The sequence below is a fragment of the Vombatus ursinus genome, unplaced genomic scaffold (assembly GCF_900497805.2).
Source record: "Vombatus ursinus unplaced genomic scaffold, bare-nosed wombat genome assembly UNPS02014735.1, whole genome shotgun sequence".
Taxonomy (NCBI): Eukaryota; Metazoa; Chordata; class Mammalia; order Diprotodontia; family Vombatidae; genus Vombatus; species Vombatus ursinus.
The window spans coordinates 1,071,309-1,095,650 of record NW_020954513.1 but is presented as its reverse complement, the minus strand read 5'-3'; the positions used below and the strand labels follow the sequence as shown (position 1 = coordinate 1,095,650).

Below are 24,342 nucleotides of genomic sequence, written 5' to 3'. Positions count from 1 at the left end.
TAGGAGGAGGAGGTATAACATGTAGGAAAAGGTTCAGGGAAGGGAACAGTAACACATGCACTTTATGTAGTTGAGAATATAATCACTTTGTCATCATCAGCCTGAAGAATTTCCTATATATGTCCTTCAGCAAGTCACTGAACCTCCATGATCCTTCATTTGCTCTTCTATTTTAGGAGGGGGTTTGGCTAGATGACCTATGAGGTCCCTTAGGCAAGCCACTGTACTGCCTCCCAGCCTCAGTTTCCTTCTCCATAAAATGAAAAGAGTTGGAAGCGGTAGTCTCTGAAGTTCCTTCAACCTCTTGAACTATGATCCTATGTGTGACCTTGGGCAAGCCCCTTCTGCTTCCTGAGTCTCAGTTTCCTCCTCTGTAAAATGAGGGGTTGGACCAGATGGCCTCTGAGATCTTTTCCAGGGCTACATTTCTGAGCCTCTGATCCTTCAAGAATCAGTCTGTTTTCTCCCTGCTGCAAGTTGACTTCCTCAGCTTATACCTAGCTGGCATTTGGGTAACTTTCCTCAGTTGAAACTGGCATACCACCTTGTGAGTGGGCGGGCAGCCACCTAAACAGATGGGCATGGATATAGGTATGCCAGAGAGCTGGTATGTGCATAAAATATGAGTAGGGCCAGATGCCAAGCTAATGGTTAAGGGAATTCTCCAGTAGTTGAGTGTTTCACTGGAGAGCTGAGGTGACTTTGAGAATCAGCTCTCAACTGGGGTTTGGTGTTCTAGTGGCCTTGATCTTATAATACAAATCTTTGGCCTGCCAAGATTGTCAGCATGGTACAAGCCAGGACTTGCCTTACACGTGGGCAGGATCGATGGCTACCAATATGGCGTGAATCGAGGGATACTGCAAACCCAAAACTATACCCACCCCTGCCTGCCATGCTACCCTCTCTTCCTACCTAGCCTGAAATGCCAGCCAGAAGAGATGTTTCATTGGTCTAGACAACAAAAGTGGAAGCATTAATAATAATAAATCACATCCTTTTTTCTTAGTGCCCAACTTTCAAGGATCATAGATCTAGCACTGGAAAAGACCTTAGAAATCCAATCCCTTCATTTTTCACAAGAGGAAACTGAGTCTCAGAGAGATGAAGTGTCTTACCTGCACTCACCCCGGTCCTAAGTAACATAGCCGAGGTTCTAACCCAAGTCCCCTGACTCCAAATGCACTAGTGTTCTGGCTACATAATGAAGTGCCTTATCATGGCAGCCCTATGCAGTAGGTAATACATGGATTACGATCCCTGTTTTATAGAAAAGGACACTGAGGTTCAGAAGGAAAAAGTGACTCCACCCAATGGCTGTACAATTAGCTGAGGCTTCAAGCTGAGATTTAAACCCAGGTGTCCTGATTCCTTAGTCAGCCCATCCTTCCACTCCAACATTCTGCCTTTCTAGCATGCATTGGCCCAGCTAGTCCAGAGAAAACTTTGGAATTCTGCTAATAATTCAGCCGTTCATCCCGTTTAGCCCAACAGTGCCCCAACAACATATTGATGTTGTTGCACACAGGTCCCATGTGTGCAAATTTTTGTAATATATATATATATATATATACACACATATATATATTCTATATTGTATATATTGGAATATATACAAATTTTTGTAATGAAAAAAATTGAAAAGAAAGTAAGTACCCATTGATTGGGGAATAGCTGAATAAATTATGTAGTACAGATGTAATGGGATTGTTCTGGAAGAAACAATGATTATGAGGATCTGGGTTAGATGTCTTGGAACTTTGTTATAGAACAAAGTAAAGAGACACAACCTAAAGAAAAACAAGACTAAAAGGCACCTGAATTCAGCTCAAAGCAACGACCAGTCTTAAGTCCAGAAGACAGTGATAGGTGTCCTTTCTCCTGGCATTGAGCTTGGGGCCTATGGGTGAGGAATAAGGCATACATTGTCAGACGTGGTCACTGTGCCATATTGTTTTCCTTAAATGTACTTCTTTGTGACAAGGGTGGGTTGTAGAGTAGGGAGGGAGTATTGGGAAGTGATGATGTTTAAAAAAAAAAACCAAAAGTATCAATAAAACATTAAAAATAAACAAATCAATGAATAAATGAATGCATGATTTTTCAAAAGTGAATAGCACCTTTGTTGAAGCCAAGCTAGCACATTTTAAAATCCCACAGGTATTTTCCACAGCGTTGCCATATAATAACTCGTTCAGTCTTCACATCCACTTTAAGCATTTCTGTGGTTGAATTAATGAGAGCACTAGGGACCTGGGCCATCCACTCCCCGCCCCCACCCCATCCACATGACTGGCCCATCTTCTCTTTCTATCATTCAATCAGTAATAACAACTTTGACTCCTGTTCTTTAAGGAAGTCCTCCAGCATGTTGGTACCCCCACCCCAAGTGGAAAACTTATGGGAGGCATGGTCAAGACTGGTGCATGATGGGCAAGAATTGATAGGGCAAGACCACTGGAAGGAACACCTGAGAAGATGCTATCAGGGCCATTAAGAGTATTGGCGTATGGATCCATTACAGAGCTTTTCCTCCTAAGTCAGACAGCAGAATTTACTAGTTAGTGTTGTTTAGTGGGTAGAGTGCTGGACCGATCTCAAGTGAGGAAAACCCGAGTTCCACTTCTATCTCTAATGCTTCCATGGTGTGACCTTGCTGAGCCTAGGTTTTCTCATCTGTAAAATAGCAAATGGAGTTAGTGCTGACCTCACCAGCTTGTTGCCCTGGGAGGCTTAAATGAGGTAATGTATGTAAAGAGCTTTGCAAATGTAATAAAGCGCTAGATAAACATCAATTATTATTATTCTTTGTGCCACCAGGTGTGGTCTTATCACCTGGGAGTTTCCCACAATCCCTTTTGATTGGTGGAAAAGTGGTGGGGGACCTTCTGGTTGTTATTGGGGGCTTTCAGGGTTGATCCCCACTTAAAGAAAGGAATTAATGGACAGCTCGTGTTCTCTTTACTGACTGTTAGAGCATTCTCCTATGTGATAATCAATTTAGCCCAGCTGTAGATTCATTAATTGCTTGAGAAACCCCAATTGGTTTTGAAACCAAATGCATAACCTAAAAAGAAACCCTGAGTTCTGGATTTGATTTGCAATCATACTCTGCTGAAGTGATTATATTTGTCGGCCACCCTGCAAACCTAGATTTCTAAATCAGTTAGGGAATTTTTTAAATGAAGTCACTGTTCGATCTTAAAGCATTTATGCAAAGGCTCTGTTTTTCACAATCCCATAGCAATATAAAAAATCATGTGCATTTGATTTGTGAATCAATCTACATGAGTTGGGGGGGGGGAAGAGGATGTATGTGTGTGCTCAGTCAGGATTTAGTTATTTTGACTGCCAAACATTTTCATTTGCTGCAGGTGATTTGACTTACTGGTGTGATATGTTAACATTCCTAGACATTGTCATTTCCCACAGGGATCTTTTTACACTCCCTTTGTCTGGCTGAACTGGACAGAGACAAGTAGGACCACAAATTAGAATGCAAGTGTGAAGAAAAGCAGATGGGCCAATGGGGTGGTTCCCACAATCCATTTTAATTGATGGGGAGAGAGTTAGGAGAGGATATGAAAACTATTCATATCCTTTAACCACTTGCCTATTGGGGAATGGCTCTCTGTTTCAATTCCCTGTATATTTATTTCAACTATCAGAATTTCCATTGGTGATATTTTATGCAATATCTTCCCACTCTACAATTTCTTTTCTAATTCTACCTTCATTGATTTTATTCATGCAAAGGCTTTTAAATTTTATGTAATCAAGATAGTCTGATTAATCTTTAATGATCTCCCCTAAAGCCTTGTTTAGTTAAGAATCTTTCCCCTTCAACATGGTTGTGAAAAGGCAACCAATCTCATTTGCCCTTAATTTGTTTAAAGTTGTGGACTTTTATAGTCAGGTCCTGAATCCATTTGAAGCCTATTGTGATATTTGGTGTATGACACTAAACTAAATTTAATTGCTGCCCAACTGCTTTTTCCATTTATGTTCCTGGGTTTATCAGACACTGGGTTTTAGACTCCATCTGTTTCTTTCTTGTCTGGTCTGATCTACTTTTCTGGGGGTTTTTTTGTGAGGCAATTGGGGTTAAGTGACTTGCCCACAGTCACACAGCTGGGAAATATTATGTGTCTCTGAGGTCACATTTGAACTCAGGATCTCCTGACTCCAGGGCAGGTGCTCTATCTACTGCACCAACTAGCTGCCCCTACTTTTCTGTTTTTAATTCATCTCAAATAGTTTTAATAACTTCTGTTTTAAAATTTAGTTTGTATTTTGGTAATGCTTTGCCCCCTAGTCATTCATATTTTTTTCTCATTATTTCCCTTGAGATCCTAGATTTTGTGTTCTTCCAAATGAATTATTATTATTTCATCTCATTCTATAGAGTATCCTGTACTAATTTGATTGGTATAACACTAAATCTATAATTTAATTCAGTAATATTGCCATATTTATTATATTGACACCATCTAACTGGGAGTAATTACTATTCCTCTAATCATTTGTCTCCTTTTATTTGTGTAAATAATATTTTGTACTTGTATTTAAATAGGTCTTTTTTCTGTGAATGGATAGGTCAATTCCCAGGTATTTTATGCATTTTTTAGTTATTTTGAATGGAATTCTCTTGCTGTTATTACTTCTTGGTTTGGGTTAGTATCATAGAAAAATGCTGATCATTTTTGTGAAGGTGTTTTGCATCCTGCTCACTTGCCAAAGCTATTAATTATCTTTGGTTTGGTTTCTAAAGAAGATGTCTCATTGCCCTGCTTTCACAGAAGCACAGATTTCAGCATTGGAGAGGACCTCAGTGAACATGCAGTCCAATCCAAACCTGAAATCAAGACTTTCTTGCAACCTACCAAACAAGTGATTATCCAGCCTTTGCTTAAAGACCCAACGAAGGGGGTCCATTCCATTTTTGACTTGCCCTAATTGTGAGAAACTTTTTCCCTGAAATCAAGCCCAAATTTATCTCTTTGTAACTTCCATCCATTCCTCCCAGTCCTTCCTCTGCATCCAACAGACCAAATCTAATGACTTTTCCAAGTGATAGCCCTTCAAACACTGGAAGAGAGTGATCACACCCCACTGCACCCCACCCTCAGTCTTCTCTTCTCCAGACTAAACATCCCTAGTTTCTTCAGCTGGTCCTATTACATAGATTTGAGGCCATCACCATCCTAGTAATTTCTTATGTACTTCATAAATTTTAAGATTGTCAAGATAGTTTTGAACCCTGACTCTTATTAAGCATACAAACTAATTTTCATCATCTACAAATTTGATGAACATGCCACCATCACCTTTTTCCTGGTCCTTGCTAAAAATGTTAAACAACGTGGAATAGATCATTCGACTATAAACAGCTTGCCAAAATGGAATCTAGATCATTGAATATATCAATACATTCGATATATGTTGGGTCTTGCCAAACATTTCTGAATCCATTTAATAGTACTTAATATTAATATTAATTAATAGTATTTAATAGATAATAATCTAGCCCAGGAAGTATCAAACTTATGGCCCACACAAGCAGCAGCAGCAGCAAATTTCCCCAGTGTGGCAGAAACCAGATTAAAATGTAATTGGGAAATACATAATGAAATAAATAAAAATACAGTAGAACATAGATAATGTTAATATGCGGTTTTCTAAATCAATATGCAGCCTGCAGAGATCCTTACGTACAAGGTTATTGGCCCCATGTCTATTTGAATTTAATACTATACCCCAATGACAAAAGCATTCTTTCTTCCTCCTCCATTGATCCCAGTGTCCTCTACTATGCTTCCTCCCCACATGAATAGATCTCCTAAATATATAGTGCTACCCCCTCCCCTCCACCCTTTTATCTTTCTTTTGAATAAGCTATATTCTCTCAGAGCCTTATTCAAGTCATAGGTTTCATTTCACCAAGTGTCAGCGATACCCACGCGAGGTCAAATTTGCCTCATTTCATTACGGTCTCTAGTTCATCTTGCTTGTGCATTTGTTTATAGACATCTTAGGCCAGAGGTTTAATTACTGTTGCCTTTCATGAATTTTCTGTCCTGTGAATTTCTGGGTGTCTCAGACAGCTGGTCTTCATTATAGCTGTACTCTTGGTAGCTCTGTACAGGCAGCATTCTCTCTATCTCTTCCTTTTGAAAAATTAGTCCTATCGGCCCTTGTTAGGGGAACTTCATCCCTGGTGGGAAGCTTCCCATTCCTTTATTTTCAGGCCTTCCCACGGCCTTCTTTGGGCGAAGAAACAGGCATAACTTTCAGTATCTTTTCAAGAATTTCCCTAGGTCTGCATCCATTTTTTGCAAGGCGAGGAGCAGCAGAAAGTGTTTTCTTTGGTGGAGGGGAGGAAGTGTTCTCTCCACTTCGATTTTAACCATCTCCAAATAAGCATCCTAACCTAAAGTTTTCTCAAGAATCTATTCTCGATCTACTTCCTTCACAATTCAGTCAGCTGCGAGAACCCCTCTTCCTCTCATGCCTGATCTTTGAAAATACTATTTGGGGGGCAGTTTTGCCCCCTGGGGTAACTAGTCAATGGTTTCTCCATCTCATCAACTTTCATTTTTCTTCCATTCTCACTAGAGTACTTTTTTTTCTTCCTTATCTGGCCTCTTAGTAGCTTGCTCTTAACTCTAGTTCATTATTTACTTCTGTGGACGTGTCATTTATTTCAGAAGATTTTTGGAGAGAGCTTTTGTTTAGAAAGGAGACGACGCAGTGCAAAAATCAAGCTTCGGTGACAGGGCTTCTTTTGTCTCCCTGATGTATAGAAATTCAGAGGTGATATCTCCAGTGCACTGAACACAACTAAATATTAGAAGATGTGGATTTTTTTAGTTGTTTTTTTTTTAACACACTGTAGCTTGCTTAACCTTGGGAAGTCACTTGATTTCAGTAAAAGCCTGTTTCAAGATCTCTTCAATCAGGGTTTTCTCCTTCCCATTGGAAGCTCAGAGAGCAGGGCTGTTTCCTATCCAGCACCAGCTGCATGAGGCTACTTGATACAAGTGTAACAAAAGACAAGGATGGGGCCAGAGCAAGTACCTTATGATGAAACAACATTCAATTCTTTCAATCATTTTTTTTTATTCTACTTTTTTTTTAAGATAGGAATGTATGCTTAGCTCCATCTGAAGGAAAACTACCCTTGAGAAACCCCATGGTGTACTGGAAAAAGCACTGGATCTGAAGTCAAAGGTTATGGGTTTAAATGCTGGCCTCTATCCTTATGACCTATATGACCTTGAGCATGTTCCTTCCCCTCTCTGAGCCTCAGTTTCCTTCTCTGTAAAAGGAGAGAGCTGGATTACAAGTTCCCTTCTAGATCTGGCATTCACATACTCAGATATGGTGCTTGAAGAGCTCTCTGAGGCCCTCTAATCCAAGCCCCTCATTTTACAGAGGGGGAAACTAAGGCTCAAGGAGGCGATGGGACTTGCCCAAAGTCACACAGGTGGTAAATATCAGAAACACATTTGAATCCAGATCCTCTGACCCCAGAGTCGGTGCTTTGTTCACTGTTCTGACCTCTCATTTGAACTTCCTGGTCTGGACCATGCACTTAAGGCATCTGCCAACAGCTGATGGCAGGAAGCCTTAATAGTAGTGTCAGTTCTTTGAAGGGATGTATAAACCTCTGAAAAGTTGAATCTATAACTGTCTTCCCCTCTCCTGTTTCACATAAACCTCAACTTTTGTTTAAGCTTTTAAATTTGATTAAGCATTTCATCTAAGCATTGAAAGTGGTAGTGAATTAATGAATGGATGAACACACATTTATTAAGTACTTACTGGGTGCCAAGCACTATGCTACATGCTGGGGGGGGGGGGGCAGGAACAGAATACAAACTTTGTGGACAAACTTTGTTTTCATGGAGATTGCATGAGTGGTGGCCAGGAATGGATGTTGCAGTTTGAGTAAAACACAAAGGTGGTGAACAGAGTCATAGCGGAGAAGATCAATCTACCCTTTCCAGTAGCGGTGCCCGTATTTATTTGACGTTGATCCCAGAACTGAAAAAAGGAGGTAGAGAGGGGAGGATACATGCCTGGTAGCTGAGTGGAATGCAAGAAGATGAAAAAGTTGTAAAGTAAAGCATGACTGGGGCCAGCTAGATAGAGTAGGCCATAGGAAGCGCTTGCCCTTCAAGGGCAGTGTGGGCCCAAGGGGGAGGAATCCTAAAGCTCAAAGGGTTACATCCCCCAGGGCATGGCCTCTGATCCATGAAGTACAGGTAGTAAAGCAGCAGGCAAGGAGAGAGCTAAAGTGTGGGGTAAAGTGGGAATGTAATTCAGCCCTGAGAGGATTCTTCTCCATTTAGGAAGACAAGTAGCACGGCCCTCTCTCTCCTGGCTTTTCCCCTCCTAAAGAGTCAGCTAAACCCAGAAGCATAAGCCCAGGAAAGGAGAGAGAACACCTGGTTGGGTTAGCCATCCCAGGAATTGAGGACCAACTCCTTCCTCCGTGGTGAGAATGAGTATTTAAGAGTGGTTTTATACAGTTTATACAGGAAATTCTTTAAGACTGTAAGTTTCAGAGCAGGTAGCAACCTGGACTTCCTCTCTGGAAGCTCCCTATACCAATGAGATCACATACCCCATCCCCTCCTCAAAATACAGTTTATATATAATCTGTAGGAGGTAAAACAATCATTCAGTTTGGTGAGAGATGGGATTTATTTAAACTTGGAGGGTAAGATCATGCTCGGATGAGTGTATATACACACATTATATACATCCATATATATGGATGTGTGTATGTATGTGTGTCTATACATATTTATACATGTGTACACACACACATCTATCCTCATAGCCCAAATAAAAGAGATTGAGTCACAAACAAGATGTTCCATAGGCTTATAAGAGATTTAGGTAGAATCCTCATACTGCTTTGGGGAAAAAAATTCACTTGGCTTCAAGGATATTCATGTATGCACATGTCAGAGAGGTTAGGTAACTTGCCCAGGGTCACACAGTACTTGAGGTTGAATTTGAACTCAGTTCTTCCTGACCCTGTCTCCTTCGCCACCTAGCTGCCGTGTTTTACTGACTCCAAGGCCAGAATGATGCCATGCTACCCCATTTAATCAAATGCATATATTGTGTGCCTACCATGTGCCTGGCCCTCTGAAGGGTACTAGAGATAAAAAGACAAAGGTGAGCAGAGTCCTGCCCTCAAAGAGCTTATATGTTAGTAGGGAAGACAATATTTTTATAAATAGGTATATACTATACATACAGAGTAAATGGAGGGTAACCCCATAGGGAAAGGCTCTAGTAGCTTAGGCTCAGAGGAGACCTTCCCCTCTGAGATTACCCTCCATCTACTCAGTTTCCTCATCAATAAAATGGGGATCATAATAGCATCTGCCTTTCAGGGTTGTGAGGATCAAATGAGAAAATGTGTATAAAGTGCTTTGCAAACTTTAACATGCTATGGACATGCTAGCTGTTATCACTAGCTCTCTGATCCTGGCAAGTTCTTTCATCTCTTTGCCTCAGTTTCCTCATCTGTAAAATGAGTCCGACAACTGTGATACTCACCTTACAGAGTTGTTGTGAGGAACAGATCATGTTAAGTGCTTTGCAGACCTTAAAGTGCCACCTAAATGCTGGTTGCTATGATTATTACTCTCTTTTAGGAGAGTAGGAGGAAACTGAGGCTCTGAGATAGGCCAGGGTCCAAAAGTCTGTTGGTGGCAAAGCCAAAAGGTACGCCTCTCACCTCCTACTTTGCTGTTCATTCCACTGCACTGCTGCCTCTCCAGCAGTGGCTGCCAGCCTTGCCATAGAAATGAGGCATCTCTCCTAGCTAGGTACATATGTATGTTCCCCACCCCACCCCCAGTAGAATGTGAGCTTCTTGAGGGCAGGCCATCCTTCACTTATTTTTGCATGCCTGACACATAGTAGGTGCTTAATAAATGCTTGCTGGTCCATTGGTAATTGCCATTTGTACCATGCCAAGGAAAAGGAAACAACTACCATTAGTAATTAACCATTCTTTCATGTCAGTAATAAACAACTGAGAACAAAGTGGGAGGAAAATAGCAGCCAGACTGAAGAGAGCTCTGTTAAAGAGAATGTTGGGCACGGCGCTTCTTGTGTGCTCAGCATGGTGCTGAGCTGGGCACATGGGGTATGGGAGGTGCTCTAGAAGCAGAAACAATCCAAGAGAAGCTAATGGGTTCTCCTCTATCCTGAGAGGGGAGCCAGCTGGTGGTGTGCCGTCCTGTAGGCCAGGGGTGCAGAAGCTGAGGCCTCCAGGCCACAGGTTCCCCACCCCCTGCTGAAGGCAAACGAGAAAGAGGAAATTGTGGTGTTCTAAGAATTGAGTTAGAAATAACTTGATTACTGCCTGAGATTTGCAGTGGTTTTCCAAGAGGCCTCATCATCATTTAGCAAATGAAAATGGGGTCACCTCCAATTTTGATTGTTCATTTTGAGCAGCCCTTTCTCGTCTATCTGTCAGCGATAATCAAAAGCCATTTCTCCATTTCTCCCTTCCTTTCTCTTTTCCTTCTTCCCTCTCTCACCCGCAGGTAAACCTCTCAACATCCCATGCAAAGCCTTCTTTGGATTCAGTGGTGAGTCAGGGCCAATGATCTACTGGATGAAAGGAGAGAAGTTTATTGAAGAGCTGGCAGGCCACATTAGAGAAGGTGAAATCAGGTACTGGACTGGAATTGTTTGTGTGTCTGTGCTGTGTGGGCTATTAAGGGAATGAAGTGCCCTCGACAAACTGATGCAGTGCGGATGACTCCCTCTCATCTCCAGCCTGATAGATTCTGGTGAGCGCAGGAGAGCTGAGCCCCTTCCAGGGAGGAGAATGGCCTCCAAAAGTTGGCTTGTGTGCTAAGGCACCAGGATGGGCCAGCCTCCACCCAGCAGGTCCTTCGAATCCCTTGGTGCCCAAATCGCTGGACTCTTGCCAAGGGATTCTGCTACTGCTCTACTCCTCTACCCACAGGATGAGTCTTTGATGCCCAAGTTTCTCCATGGTGGGAGAGGGGGGCAGTGCCCAGTCACTTCTGAGAAGAGGCTCTCTATGTATGCATTACAAGCTGGGAGAGGTCTGATGTTCTACCAAAAAAAAAAAAATCTGCTGATAGGTATAGCCCTTGAGCAGTGTTCCTTCCCTGCCCCCCTGCCCCCCTGCCCCCCTGCCCCAGTACCCAGTTTTAAATGTTGAACCTTTCAGTTCACTTTCTCCCCACACCTTTTTTTTTTTTTTTTTTTTTTTTTGCACAAAGGAATCAGGGTTAAGTGACTTGCCCAGGGTCACATAGCTAGTGAGTATCATGTGTCTGAGAGGTCAGATTTGAACTCACGTCCTTTTGATTCCAGAGCCAGTGCTCTATCCACTGCACCACCTAGCTGCCCCTCCCCACACCTCTTAAAGCCAATCCCTGTCAGGCATAGCCAGGAACTTAATAAGATCTTAGACTTAGAAAGAACCTTCAAGATTATCTAGTCTACTGCCCTCATTTTACAGTTGAGGAAACTGAGGCCCAGAGAAGAAAGAGACTGACTAGCACAAGGTCACATGTAGGACCTCAGAAATCATCTAGAGCAGGGCTTCTTAAACTTTTTCCACTCGGGACCCCTTTTTGTTTTGGCAGGGTTTGTAGGCCATTGCGTGGCCTGAGGGCATGCACAGGGCAAAGTGTGCATGCTCTGTGTTCAGAGCCAAGGCTACAGTAAAGTTCTGTGATGCAACATGGACATGCACTACCAGAAACACCTCGGATTCATTATGTGTTTGATTTTGAATTAATTTTTGGTCATTTCGTGTTCAGAAACTTTCTACTGTTGCCAAATTTTTTATGACACCATATGGGGTCACAACCCGCAGTTTAAGAAGCACTGATCTAGACCAACCCTCTTATTTTACAGTTGAGGAAACTGAGGCCCAGAAAAAAGTGACTTGTCCAAGTCACTTCTTGAATACTTGGAACTCCTGTTACACAGGTAATAAATGCCAGAAACAGAATTCAAACTCAGGTCCTCTGACTCCAAAGCCAATACTTTTTCCACTGTGCCACACTGCAGGAAATCACTATTTTTCCAAGCCCATTTAGTTTTCACCTGACTATACGCAGAGTGTTAAATGACAGGGTGAAGACTGGGCCCTTAGTCTGGTAGAGAGTCCTTTGACCTCAAGATGGTGATGGGAAACAGTTGTAACAACATTAAGGTGCTTATCCTCATCAACGGTCTTCTCCACAGGAAGCTATCAGGCCTTTAAGAGTACTGTACTGGGTTAAAAGGCATTCTCATGGTCCCCCTACCTGAGAGGTCATAATGCCAAAGAAACAAGCCCTGGTTATATATCAAGACCCTCATCATTCTTTCCCAGAATCCCTAAGCTTTCCCCTCCAATATGTATGCCATGAGGCAGAGTACTGACGAACTAGACTCCTTCAAAGTTCCACTTAAAATACTTGTCCGCAGTGAGGTCTTCCCTTCGTTACTAACACAATCCAGACTCTCCTTTCATACCTCTATTATTTCCTCTCCTTACATGAGGACACACCCCATCAAGTTGTCCTTAATTCTGCATTTCTTAACACAACAAATTTCATTCCTTCCAGCCTGGTAATTGAAGATAGGTAGGGTAATGTTTAGGCTGGTAAGAAGGGGATGAGCTTAAGTTCTATGTTATAATTTGGGAAGGAGAGGGGCACAGGGCCCAACAGCATAAAGAACTCCATGTGTAGAAATTCCCGCCACCCATACAAATCAACAACTTGTCAGGGCAGTTTAGCTGCACAGTAGCTAGAGAGCTGGACCTGGAATCAGGAAAACTCCAAGAAGTCAAGGCCTGCCTCAGATCCTTACTGGTTGGGTGTATGACCTCTGGCAAGTCATTAAACCTCTCTCGACTTCCAATTTCCTCATCTGTAAAACAGGGATAATAATAGCACCTACCTCCCAGGGTTATTATGAGATCAAATGAGATTAATATTTATAAAGCACTTTGCAGGTCTTAAAATGCTATATAAATGTGTTCTACTACTACTAGAAGGAAGTAACTCAAAGGAGAAAGATATCATCAAAGACTGAAGGGGGTGGGATATGACCAAGAGCTTGAGAGATGTATAGAATTTAAATAGGCAGAAAAGGAGAGAGAAGGGCATTCCTGGTAGGGGGAAATGGGGGGACTCATGGTTGGCATGAGCCAAAAAAAAAAAAACCCAGTCTGGTAGAGGTCAGGCTGTAAAGGGTCTTAATGCCAGGATGAAGTGGGTAGAGTTTTATCCAGTAATCATAAGAGCCATGGAAGGTTTTTCACCAGAGGAGTGAGATGACAAAAGCAGTCTTAGGATGAGTCATCTTGTGGTCAAATAGAGAATGGCCTGGAAGGGAGTGAGACTCAAGGCAGAGAGACCAGTTTGAAGGCTGAAATATTGAAATAATCCATGAATGTGCTGATCTAGGTAGGCCTAAAATAAAGTGGTGGCAGGGGAAAGGGGAAACAGGCATTTATTAAGTACCTGCTATGTGCCAGGCACTGTGCTAAATGTGTTACAAATCTTGTCTCATTTGTTCCTCACAACAACCCTGAGAGGAAAGTACTATTATTCTATTATTTTTACAGTTGGGGAAACTAAGGCACAGAGAGATGAAGAGACTGGTTCTGGGTCAGACAGCTAGTAAGTATCTGAGACCAGATCTGACCTTAGGTTCTTCCCAACTCCAGTGCTGTATCCACTGCATTCACCTCAATGGGAGTAATCAAGACAGTTGAAAGGATGTGGTAATTAATTGACTAAGAGGGGGTGAAGGAGAGGGATAAGTCAAGGGTAATTCTAAAATCTTGAGTTTAGGTCACTGGTAGAATGACAATACTATAGGAGAGTCAGGATGGAAAACTATTTTGGGAGGAAGAGGAGTCTGGTTTTAACTATTGTTGAATTTCACACCCAAGCAGAGCTGAGAAGAGAGCCCAGGCCTAGGCTCACAGCTCCGGGCCAAAAGGAGAAATAAAGAAATCAATGACAGAGAAAGTTTAAGGAGTATTAAATACTGCAGAGATATCAAGGCGATTGAAGGCTGAAAAAAAGTGCTATATAAAGAAAAGAGAAGGGAAGCTCCCATCAAAACCCTAAGTTAGTGGTGATCGCATTCATCAGCTTTTATTCATGTAGCTTTCCTTTTATCTTGATCATTCTTTAAAGGACATTCTAAATTTCACAGTATAAACCAGGAAACGCTATAGAATGATTTCTCTGGTCAATGGCCAATCACTTATAGGGCAGACCCTGGCCAACAATCTAACAGATGGAGACACGGGCTGTCATGAGGGGAAATGGAGGAAAGAGTGTGACCCCAGCTCCACTATTGGAAAAGCAACACAAAATGTTGACCCTAAGCACCGTCTTCATCCATAAGAAAGAACACCCCCATAGCCCATTTAAATTGTGTATAGTACTTGGGGCAATTTATTCATTTTGCTGTTAATGTCTTTTAATTCAAACTCTTGAACTCAGATGACCAAATATGCTAATAACGCAGTGGTTTTTCATCACCAGAACTCATCTCTATCAATTCCCCCTTCTAATCACAGCCTCCCCTGAGCCTAATATGAATCAGCTTATTTTTTTGTCATTTTAAGAGATATCTCAACCTAGTCTCATTCTATCTATGGTCTTCATTAAACCAATTACACATTAACAGACCTTCATGCCATCTGATGTCTCTTATTCGATGAATGTTCTTGGACATTTGGGACATTAGTGAAACAATAGAAAAAGCACATGGGCCTACTTGACATTCTGGGCTGTGAGACCATTGACTGGGACCAGCTGATAGTTCCATCTTGATTAATTCTTTTAAATAGGAAAGCCAAACAACCACTGTTATGATTACGAGTTGACAAGGACCCAGGCCTTTGGGAAGCTGAGGGGGCTTGGGGTGGCATGACAACTCAACATCCACAAGCTTCTAGAAATACTCTCCCCATAGTATGGGTCTCAGAACCAGAAATGCATGGAATCCCTCCCTTCACTGGTTGAAGACAGGATAGCATAAGATAAAAAATTTAGAGCTCAAAAGAATCTTAGATACCACTGATTACAATCCCCTCATTCTATGTATGAGGAAGCTGGGGCCCAGAATGGTTAATTGACTTGCCCAAGGCAATACATCTAGTAAGTATCTAAGGCAAGATTAAAACTCAGGATTCCTTGACACTATGCAAGCTTGCCCCTACGCTATACTGCCGCTTAAATTGAGCCTAGGGAGCTTCTATTTTTCTCAAGCAACGGAAGGTGTCACAACTGTTTAGCTCTATATATTATTGCCCCAGAAAAAAAGACAAGACTCTGAGGACAGTTTACTTAGGGAAAGAAGACTTGAGTGGATAGCACAACAGTCTTCAGAGAGTACTCATACCCTCCCTATTCAGCTGTTACCTTGTAGCTCACCCAGCAAAATGGGGTGAGAGCTCTGCCAGGCTTCAGTAGCCCTCGTATGATGTCAATATGCCTCTCATTGGCCACGCTGCCCTCTTCTATGTCCTGAACACACATTGTGCTGCCAAAGCTCACAAGCTCTGGGGTAGCATCTTACAATTTCAAGCAGAAAATGACCTATCCCTTCTACGCAACTCCAAGTGACAAAGAAGGGATTACGGGACTGGGCTACTGGCCTTTGTAATTGTACCAGAACCTGCCCATTGTTTACCCTGGCTGCTGTCACTGGAAGGATGAAAAACTTGAAGAGACTTTAGAAGTCATCTAGTCTAACCCCCTCATTTTACAGAGTGGGAAACTGAGGTCTAGAGAGATTAAGTCACTTGTTCCAGGTCACACATAGGATCACGGATCTAGACCTGGAAAGGCCTTCAGGGGCCATCTGACCTCATTTCACAAAAGAGAAAACTACAGCCCAGGGAGAAGAAAGTCATTTACAGGATCCTAGAACTAGAGCTGAAAGGCACCATCTAGTCCAGGGGTAGGGGGCCACACTTGAGAACCTAGAGGCCCACATGTGGCCTCCAGACTGCAGGTCCCCCACCCCTGATTCTAGTCCATCTCTCTCAGAGAAGGAAACTGAGGCCCAGGGAGGGGGAGTGACTTTTCCAATGTCACACATAGCATCCTAGATCTAGAGGTGAAAGGGACCTTAGGGGCCATCTAGTGCAACCTCTTCATTTTACTGATGAGGAAACCTCATGAGGCCAGGAGAGGTGAAATCACTTGTCCCAGTTCACACAAGTAATGAGAGGTAGAAGCACGATTCAAATTCAGGTCCCAAGTTCACCACTCTTTCCCCATGCCACAAAATGGTAGCAAGGGAATTTGGTGTCTGAGACCATCGTTTCTCCTAATTCCTGTTTCAGGGCTTTGAGGGTTGTTAGTTTGGCCTCTTACTTTAGAGGCTGTGAATAAGCCCATCAAATGAGCACGCTGGCTTCACCGAGCCCATTAGCTTCCGTCTGTTGAGGCCAGGAAGTTAAACTGCTATTTGGCGAGGACTCAGTGGGCATACTGGCAGGCAGAGAGGGCACTCACTCCTACTGTATATGTGCCAGAGCTTAACAGGAGCAGTTTGGCGGAGCCAAGGAGGGCGCATCTCAAAGCCAGGGAGTACCTCTGATGGAGGAGTACTCCCAAATCTGGGCCACTCCAGGATGAGGAGCACTGTGCTACTCCTTGGCCACAGTTTCCTTTTCATTTATCTTACCACTAGCTGGAGAACTTGGGGTGGAAGGGGTGGAAGGGGTGGAAGGGGTGGAAGGGGTGGGGGGGAACCAAGCTTGTGTGAGGGCTCTGTAGTACTGATAAAATTGTCCTAGAAAGTAAGCCAGTCCTATGAAAGAATTTAAAGCAATACTATTCCTTAAGCCTGCCTACAGGCTTGTGAATTGCACCTGATTGTCAAAGGAGGCTGGTGAATTTCAGTGTACCTACTTTGGCCAGGCAGAGACATTTGGTATTTGAAATCTCCCTCACAAATCACTCTATCAATAGGGCAGGTTGGCTTCCTGATGCCAGGATGTAATATACCAAAGCCTTTAACACACCTAACCTGAAAGCCTTTTTCAGTGTGTCTTTAGGTATTCATGGAAAGCCTCTTAAAATGCCAATAATTTGATTCATATCGGGCTCATGAGAGACTGTGAATAGGACAATTTTCCATTGATATGGGGGAGGCTTGTTTCATCCGTTTCCAGTAACATTCTTTCTCTGACTAAAATGCTCAAAGGGGTCCTGTGATCCAGGCATGACAAGTTTCTTCTGTAAGAAGAAGAGTCAAGTTAAAAGAAAGATTCTGAGTCACCTGCTCTATGTAAACACCACCCCCCTCCAAAAAAAAAAAAACTTGTCTGAAAGGGTTCGTGGAGTCAGAGGTGGGAGGGCCCATCTAGTCTAACCCCCTCACTTTACAGAGGCAGCCTAGAGAGGTTGTGACTTATCCAAGGTCATACAAGGAGTAAGAGACTAAGCAGGATTTGAACTCAGATCCTCCAAATCTAGAACCAGGGCTCTGTTTGCCATACCACACTGTATCTTGCAGATTGAAGAAACCACAAAAGTCAGGGTGGAAAGGAAATTGCAAAATTTGTTTTTGACATGCTCCCACCCATTCTTTCAGGTGTCCCCTCTCCTCCCTGAGTGCCCAAGATCTTCCACTGCACTCCCTCCATGGCCTAGTCTGTCTTTTCCTGCCTTCTCTAGACAGGCTATCTCCTGTTCCAAAAGGATTCCTCATCTGTAAAATGGGAATGATAATAATAATACCTACTTCCCTGGGTTGTTGTGAGGATCCACATAATATTTGTAATGTGCTTAACACAGAACCTGGCACACAGTGAGTGCTATATAAATACTGGCTATCATTATTATTGTTAAGTCTCTTGGAAACTAAGCACTACTAATGATCATCTGGGCAGCGAGGTGGCAAAGTAGGTGGAGTGCCGGTCATCTTCCTGAGTTCAATTCCGGCCTCAGACCCTTCCTAGCCATGTGACGCTGGGCAAGTCACTTTAATCTCTGTCTGCCTCAGTTTCCTCATCTGTAAAATGAGCTGGAGAAGGAAATGGCAAACCACTCCAGTATCTTTGCCAAAACCCCAAACGAGGTCATGAAGAGTCATGAGACAACCAAACAACAATGATCATCCACTCAACTGGCAAGCATTAAGTGCATGCCTGTTATGTTCAGGTCACTATGCTGCATGCTTGGGATACCAATACAAAAACCAGTTCATGGCTTCAAGGAGCTAACATTCTAAGTGGTAGAAGGGGGACAGCATCAATCAATCCACCAGCGCTTATTAAGGGCCAGGTTGTGTACTAGGTGCTGGGGATCCAAAGACAAAAATGAAACAGACCCTGCCCTCAATGAGCTTACAATCTACTGAAGGAATGCAACACATACACAGATAGAAAGTAAATATAGGTTAAGTTGAGGCTGGAGAGACCACTAACAACTGAGAGATCTGAGTTTCCGGTAGGAGGTTAACACCTTGAGCTTAGCTTTGACAGAAAATTAGAATCTCAAAATTCAGAGACTGAAGAGGAAGCCCATTTGAGGCATGTGTGCCTGTGCCAAGGCACAAGAAAGGGAGGTAGAATGCCAAGTTCAGGAACAGTGAGTAGGCCAGTTTGGGTGGATCCGAATGTGTGAAAGGGAGTAATGGGAAATGAGGCTGAAAAGGTAAGCAGGAGCCAAACTATGAAAGGCTTTAAATGCCAAGCTGAGAAGTTGATATTTTATCCTCTAGGCAAGGAGACACTGGTGATTTCAAAGCCAGGCTGAAGAGTTTATATTTTGCCCTAGATGAGGCACTTTTAAGCAGGAGAGTGGCATGGTCGGAAGCAATAGCCAAAGGGCAGGGAAAGGTCATATCAATGTTGTTTAAGGAATGGGGAGACCTGGGCTAGTTTGGAGGCAGCAGAGAAGGAAAAAGGGAGAGACTGAAGATTAGAGATTAAAGGGGGAACGGAGATGATCAAAAGTGGAATTGGGAGGAAATGGGACCAAACAAGGGCACAAGTAGAGGCTGTGACCCTGGTAAAGAGAAGAGCCACATCTTTCTCAGAAATTGAGACAGACGAGGCAAGATTGGGTGATGACATAAAAGATTTTGAGGCATGGAATAAGGGAGGAGAGGGATTCAGTCAAGCCAGGAAAAAAAAAAAAAGAATTACTGTGCAGCATTGAAGACCTTGTTGAGGTGAGGTAACCTACTCTTGTAGTGGACTGAACTGAACAGCCCACCTTTGGCCGGTGTTTCTGCCCGTTTTATTGGCCCACTACATAGGTGTGGCTCAGATCCACAGTATCCCAAGCTACTCAGATCATTCTATGATCAATTGATCACTCCATGGAGATGGTCCACCCATCAGAGAGGCCCAGAATCCTTCATATCTGTTCAATCAACTTATGGGGAGGGGGAGACAGAATCATCACAAAAGGATGTTTGTGCCTACAGAAGAGATATAGAGTACTACCCCTAGAATCAAAGGCACAGTGAGTGATCCCTGTCAAGAGAATAAAACACCCTGAAGTTGAATAGTTGTAGTTCAAATCCTGGATAGTTCACTCAGTTCTGTGAAAATCTGGCTCAAGAGCAAGCTGGGAAGGTGGCTATTTTTCCCCTTCCCACTGATTGGCCTTGGAGCCAATCATCATCAAGAGCCAGCAATGGGTAGGTTTTGCCAAAGCTCTAAAGGTAAACAGCAGAGTATTTAGATTTCAAAGGGCTTCATAAATGTATTCACTGACTATTCTCTCTAGGGCAGAAGCTAGGAGGTGGTGTAGTAGATAGAATACTGAGCCTGGAGTCAGGAGGACCTGAGTTCAAATCCAGCCTCAGATACTTATGGACTGGCTGTTTGACTCTGGGCAAGTCACTTAACCTCTGTCTGCCTCAGTTTCCTCAGCTATAAAATGGGAACCATAATAGTACCTCCCATCCAAAGTTGTTGTGAGGATCAAATGAGATTCCCTTACCCTTCCTACTCCTGTCCAGGGCCATTTCCCATTTTAGATGGTAAGGTGCTAGAGGGCAAGTACATATCGAACACATCTAAGTGATGGTCACTGTCATAGTTCTGTCACCCCCCCACTTCCCACTCTCTTCCTCTCACAGCTGGCCAGGCTGATGGATTCATCTGAATCAGCTCTAGGCCTCAGACTTCTCCCCTATATAGTCAGCAGTGCTCAGTTCCATATTTAATCTTTAATTTACCATATCTCTCTTTCCAGAACATGTTTACCAAATTATAGAATTCTAGAGCTAGAGAGGGAAGAAGCCTCAGAGGTCATCTAATCCAACCTCCTCATTTTACAGAGCAGGAAACTGAGATGCAGGGAGGTAAAGTGACTTAGCCTAGGTCATACAGCTAGGAAGAGTCCAAGGCAGGCTTTGAACTCAGGCCTTCCTGATGACAAGCCCAATGATCTCTCCAGTAACCAGAAAGGAAGAATGAACTTATCGCTCCACTGGTGTGGTAACAGAGCTGGGATTTATCCCCAGACCTTCCATTTCCTAGTTCACTGTCCTTCTCACTATGCTCTGCTGCCTTCTTTTGCTTCCTGCCACTTATAGGAGAATGAGGTAAATACAACAAAATCAGCGATAAAAGCAGACTTCCAAGGGATATCTTAGGTTCCATCCACATTCAGTCCAATTTCTCATTATTTCTATACCACAGCCCCAGGCACTTATCACTGATACAAACAATGTTAGAGCCCTCTGGCCCAACCCCCACATTGTACAGAGAAGAAAATCAAGCCACAGTGAAGGGAAATGATTCACCCAAGGTCTTCCTGCAAACCCGTGTCAGAGCCAGGCCTCAAACTTGGGTCTCCTGATTTCAATCCCAGGCTCTTTTTGCCACACTCGGGCTTCACGAATTCAGTTCTGTTCGCTAGACTTTTAACCGAGGCACAAACAGGGGCTCAAATGCTAGAATAAGTTACAACAATTGGAGGAAACAGAAAAGGCTTTCTATTTAGTGAAACAGGATATTCCATTCCTCGGAAGTTCCCATTGCCCCCAGCATTTGCATTCCCGCATGCACAGAATGCTCTTTCCTCACATGTTCCTCCTCAGCATTGTCTGCCTCGGGTTCTAAATCTCTAGGAGCCCATCTGGGTAACTGCTGGTGCGGTGCTTGGCACACAGAGACAGGGTCAGGAACAAAGGCTTTTTGATGATGCCGACAATGGCGGGATGTTGCTTACTGGACATTGCTGAGGCATTAGAGAAGCTGGGGCTACCAGTTCCCCCCATTGGAATTGCTCAGCTCTGTAAACCAGGCCTGCTAGCAATCCCAGAGCACCTTTGTAAGCTCACAAGGAGGCAGTTAACCAGGTGCCTACAGTGGGCCCCGAAAGCAGATGGGGGTTGTCCGCTTCATGAAACATTTTCTTTTCCACTATCCACTTCTATGGCTACCATTAAATAGGATAAAGTGCTCATTCAGAGGGATGGGAAAATAGTCTGGGACAGAGAATTGGTTTAATGAACACAGTACTAAGCACCAAGTAGATGTTCATGAAATCATGTAAAATTGAACGGAATAGAATGACCTTATGTTATAGCCTATGGTGAAAGGATAGTGAATAAAAAGGCCATTTCTGCACCAAGAAGACTTGAGTTCTAGTCCAGAATCTGAGATATATTGGCTGGGTGACCGTCGGCAAACTACTTAATCTTTCAGGCTCCGGGTAGCTCCAAGAGTATAAATTGCAGAAGAAGTGACACCCTGCATTGGCAAAGGGACTTTCCTCATTCAAGAGTTCCATCTGTTAAAGACAGAAGAGGTCTAGAGATTTCATAGATATATATGTGTGTGTATATGTATATATATGTGTGTGTGTATGTGCATGTGTTGATATATAATCATATATAATAAATATTTATTAAGTGTGTATATATCTATCTCCTATCATCCATGGATATAATTATCCCTGAGTACTACTTTTTATCTAATTCAATGATTTTAATGTATCTTAATTAGACAGTGTTCAGTGGTATGCCTGACTTACTGCAGACATTAGTCCTTGGAGTGAAATCACCAGTAACTGACATTATAAGTGCCATCCTACTACTCCCCAATACTAGTCTTCTGTGTTCATCAAGCTGGTTCCCCGATTCCCATCTCTGAGGCGTTGCTCATACTAATCTCCCTCCCCCCTTTGCCCATCTGCATCGACCCATATTTGTCCAAGATCTGGTTCCTGCCTTCTACGGTTCCTCTCCCAACCCCCACCCCCCCCCACCATTTTCCTTCATTGAACTCATGTTGCACCCATTCCAGTACCACCCAGTCTAACATTTGGTTCTATACTATCTATATTATTCTCAAAATTTTCCATATAGGTTCAATCTGTCTCCCCAGCCAGGCTATAAACCTCTCAGGGGCAGTGACTGGCCACGTCTTTCTTCTACTTTTATATATATCCCCCATAGCGCCTGGCCACACAATAGGGGGTGTCTGTCTCTCTCTAAATATATATGCATATATATATATACACATATATATATATATAAATATAAATATTTTGATCGGCCGATATTTACTTGCCAGGCAGTTGCCTGACTCTTCTGAAGAGAGATTTACAACCAGAAAGGCCACCTTACTATTTACTCCCAGAGGAGTAAGTGGTTCCCTCCCTCCAAATTTTCCATAGCTGATTATTAATACACATCATCTATATTAATAGATGGGCCAAGGGCAATTTTTCAAATCCTCTCCCTAGATTCTCTCTGCAGCCTCTGAAGATCTATTTTGGAAACAGCCTTAGAAATGAAGAATGAAGGCCTGTGTATGGGGGACAGGCCACAGCCTTGTGTCTCCGTGCCTGGCGAAGGCAGAGGCCACCCTGGGAGGGAAGCGTCCAGTCAAACTGGGTTTGTGGGGTCTGAGGAGCTTCTGTGAATAAACACTGCTATTCCTGAGAGGGATACCCAGGAGGTGGACGGAGCCGCCCAGGCAGGAGGCCACGGAGAAGCAATGGGACAAGGGGGAGGAACAGCCGGCAGGGTATGGATGAGAGCTTTGGTCAAAGTTCTAATTGTTCCTTAGACAGAAGTGGGTGATGGGAAAAAATCTCTCCAGAGCTGATGAGAAAGCAGAGGGAATGAGCAGAGAACTCCATGAAGGACAAGAAAAGAAAGACCAGCAACTTGCGATTTTCCATGTTGTTAGAAGGGAGCAGAGATGAATGATCCTCAAATCTTTTCCACTTGACTTTAAAATCCCCCATTGACATTTTCTGTGTCCTGGACCCCTTTGTCAGTCTAGTGAAGTCTACGGACCCTCTTCTCAGAATCATGTTTTTAAATGCATGAAAATAAAACACATGCAATTACTCAAAAAAAGTTCTATTTAAATAGTTATCAAAATATTGTTTTAAGTGCATGGACCCCAGGATAAGAACCTTTGCTTTAGAAGGTAGCTGTGTCCCTAAATTACAGTATGAGTGCTTGGTTCAGATGGCCATCTCCCACAGCCTGGCACTTCATAACCAACAAAGTCAAGAAATGAATCAAGGCAGAGTTGGGGAGCCATCCATTTTCCCTATCTTGCCTTCCCCACACTGGGGACAGTCCAATACAAGCAACTAACTTTAATGAATCTGCCCTCTGTAGGCTTCCCTAAGGCTAGGAAGGCAACTAAGTGTTGGGATTGCCAAGGGCTACGCCCCTTGGGGAAAAGAGAATAGAGCTGGCCTAAGCAGCGAAGCCCTGGAAGAGGGGAGATTGGTTTATGAAAACCAAATGGTGGATTATCTGTCTACAGATAATCAAGAAATAATTCTAGTCATCTCTCGATAATAGCAGCCTTCAGGTCAATACAGGAGCTCTCATTTTCCTCATTTTATAGAGGCACAGATGTGGTGAGTGATTTGCCAAGGTCACATACCTTGTAAATGGGTCAACCAAGACTAGAACCTAGGTCTTTCTTAGCCTGGAGTTCTTTTCACTAATAACAATAACTCCTATTTCTACAGCACTTTCACCAAAGCAACCTTATGAGATTGGTATGCTACAGGTTGTTGATTTTTTTTGGGGGGGGGGGTGGGGGGGGTTGTATCAATCCTATGATTTCATCAATATAGGGAACTCCCAGGTAAGGAAAGTCTCTCCAATGACATCAATCAATACTTGAACTTCCAGTCTTAGTTGCCAAGTATTATGATCCCTGTGTTCTAGGTGAGGGAGCTCCTTCCCACCCCTGCTCCTACTCATCCCCCTTGGCGTGGATCACAAAGTCAGTTGCTAAAGGCAAGATTTAAACCTAGACCTTACTATATTATGCTGCTTCTGACTAGGTTGGCCTCA

At 43.1% G+C, this 24,342-nt stretch overlaps 1 protein-coding gene across 1 annotated transcript in view; it reads left to right on the top strand.

The window, feature by feature from the left end:
• Positions 1-24,342, top strand: part of IL1RAPL2 (interleukin 1 receptor accessory protein like 2) — a 444,607-nt gene that overhangs the window by 387,036 nt on the left and 33,229 nt on the right. Inside the window, exon 5 of the mRNA XM_027861417.1 lies at positions 10,578-10,707. Coding sequence (XP_027717218.1) covers positions 10,578-10,707 — 130 coding nt within the window. The remainder of the gene's footprint in view (positions 1-10,577; positions 10,708-24,342) is intronic.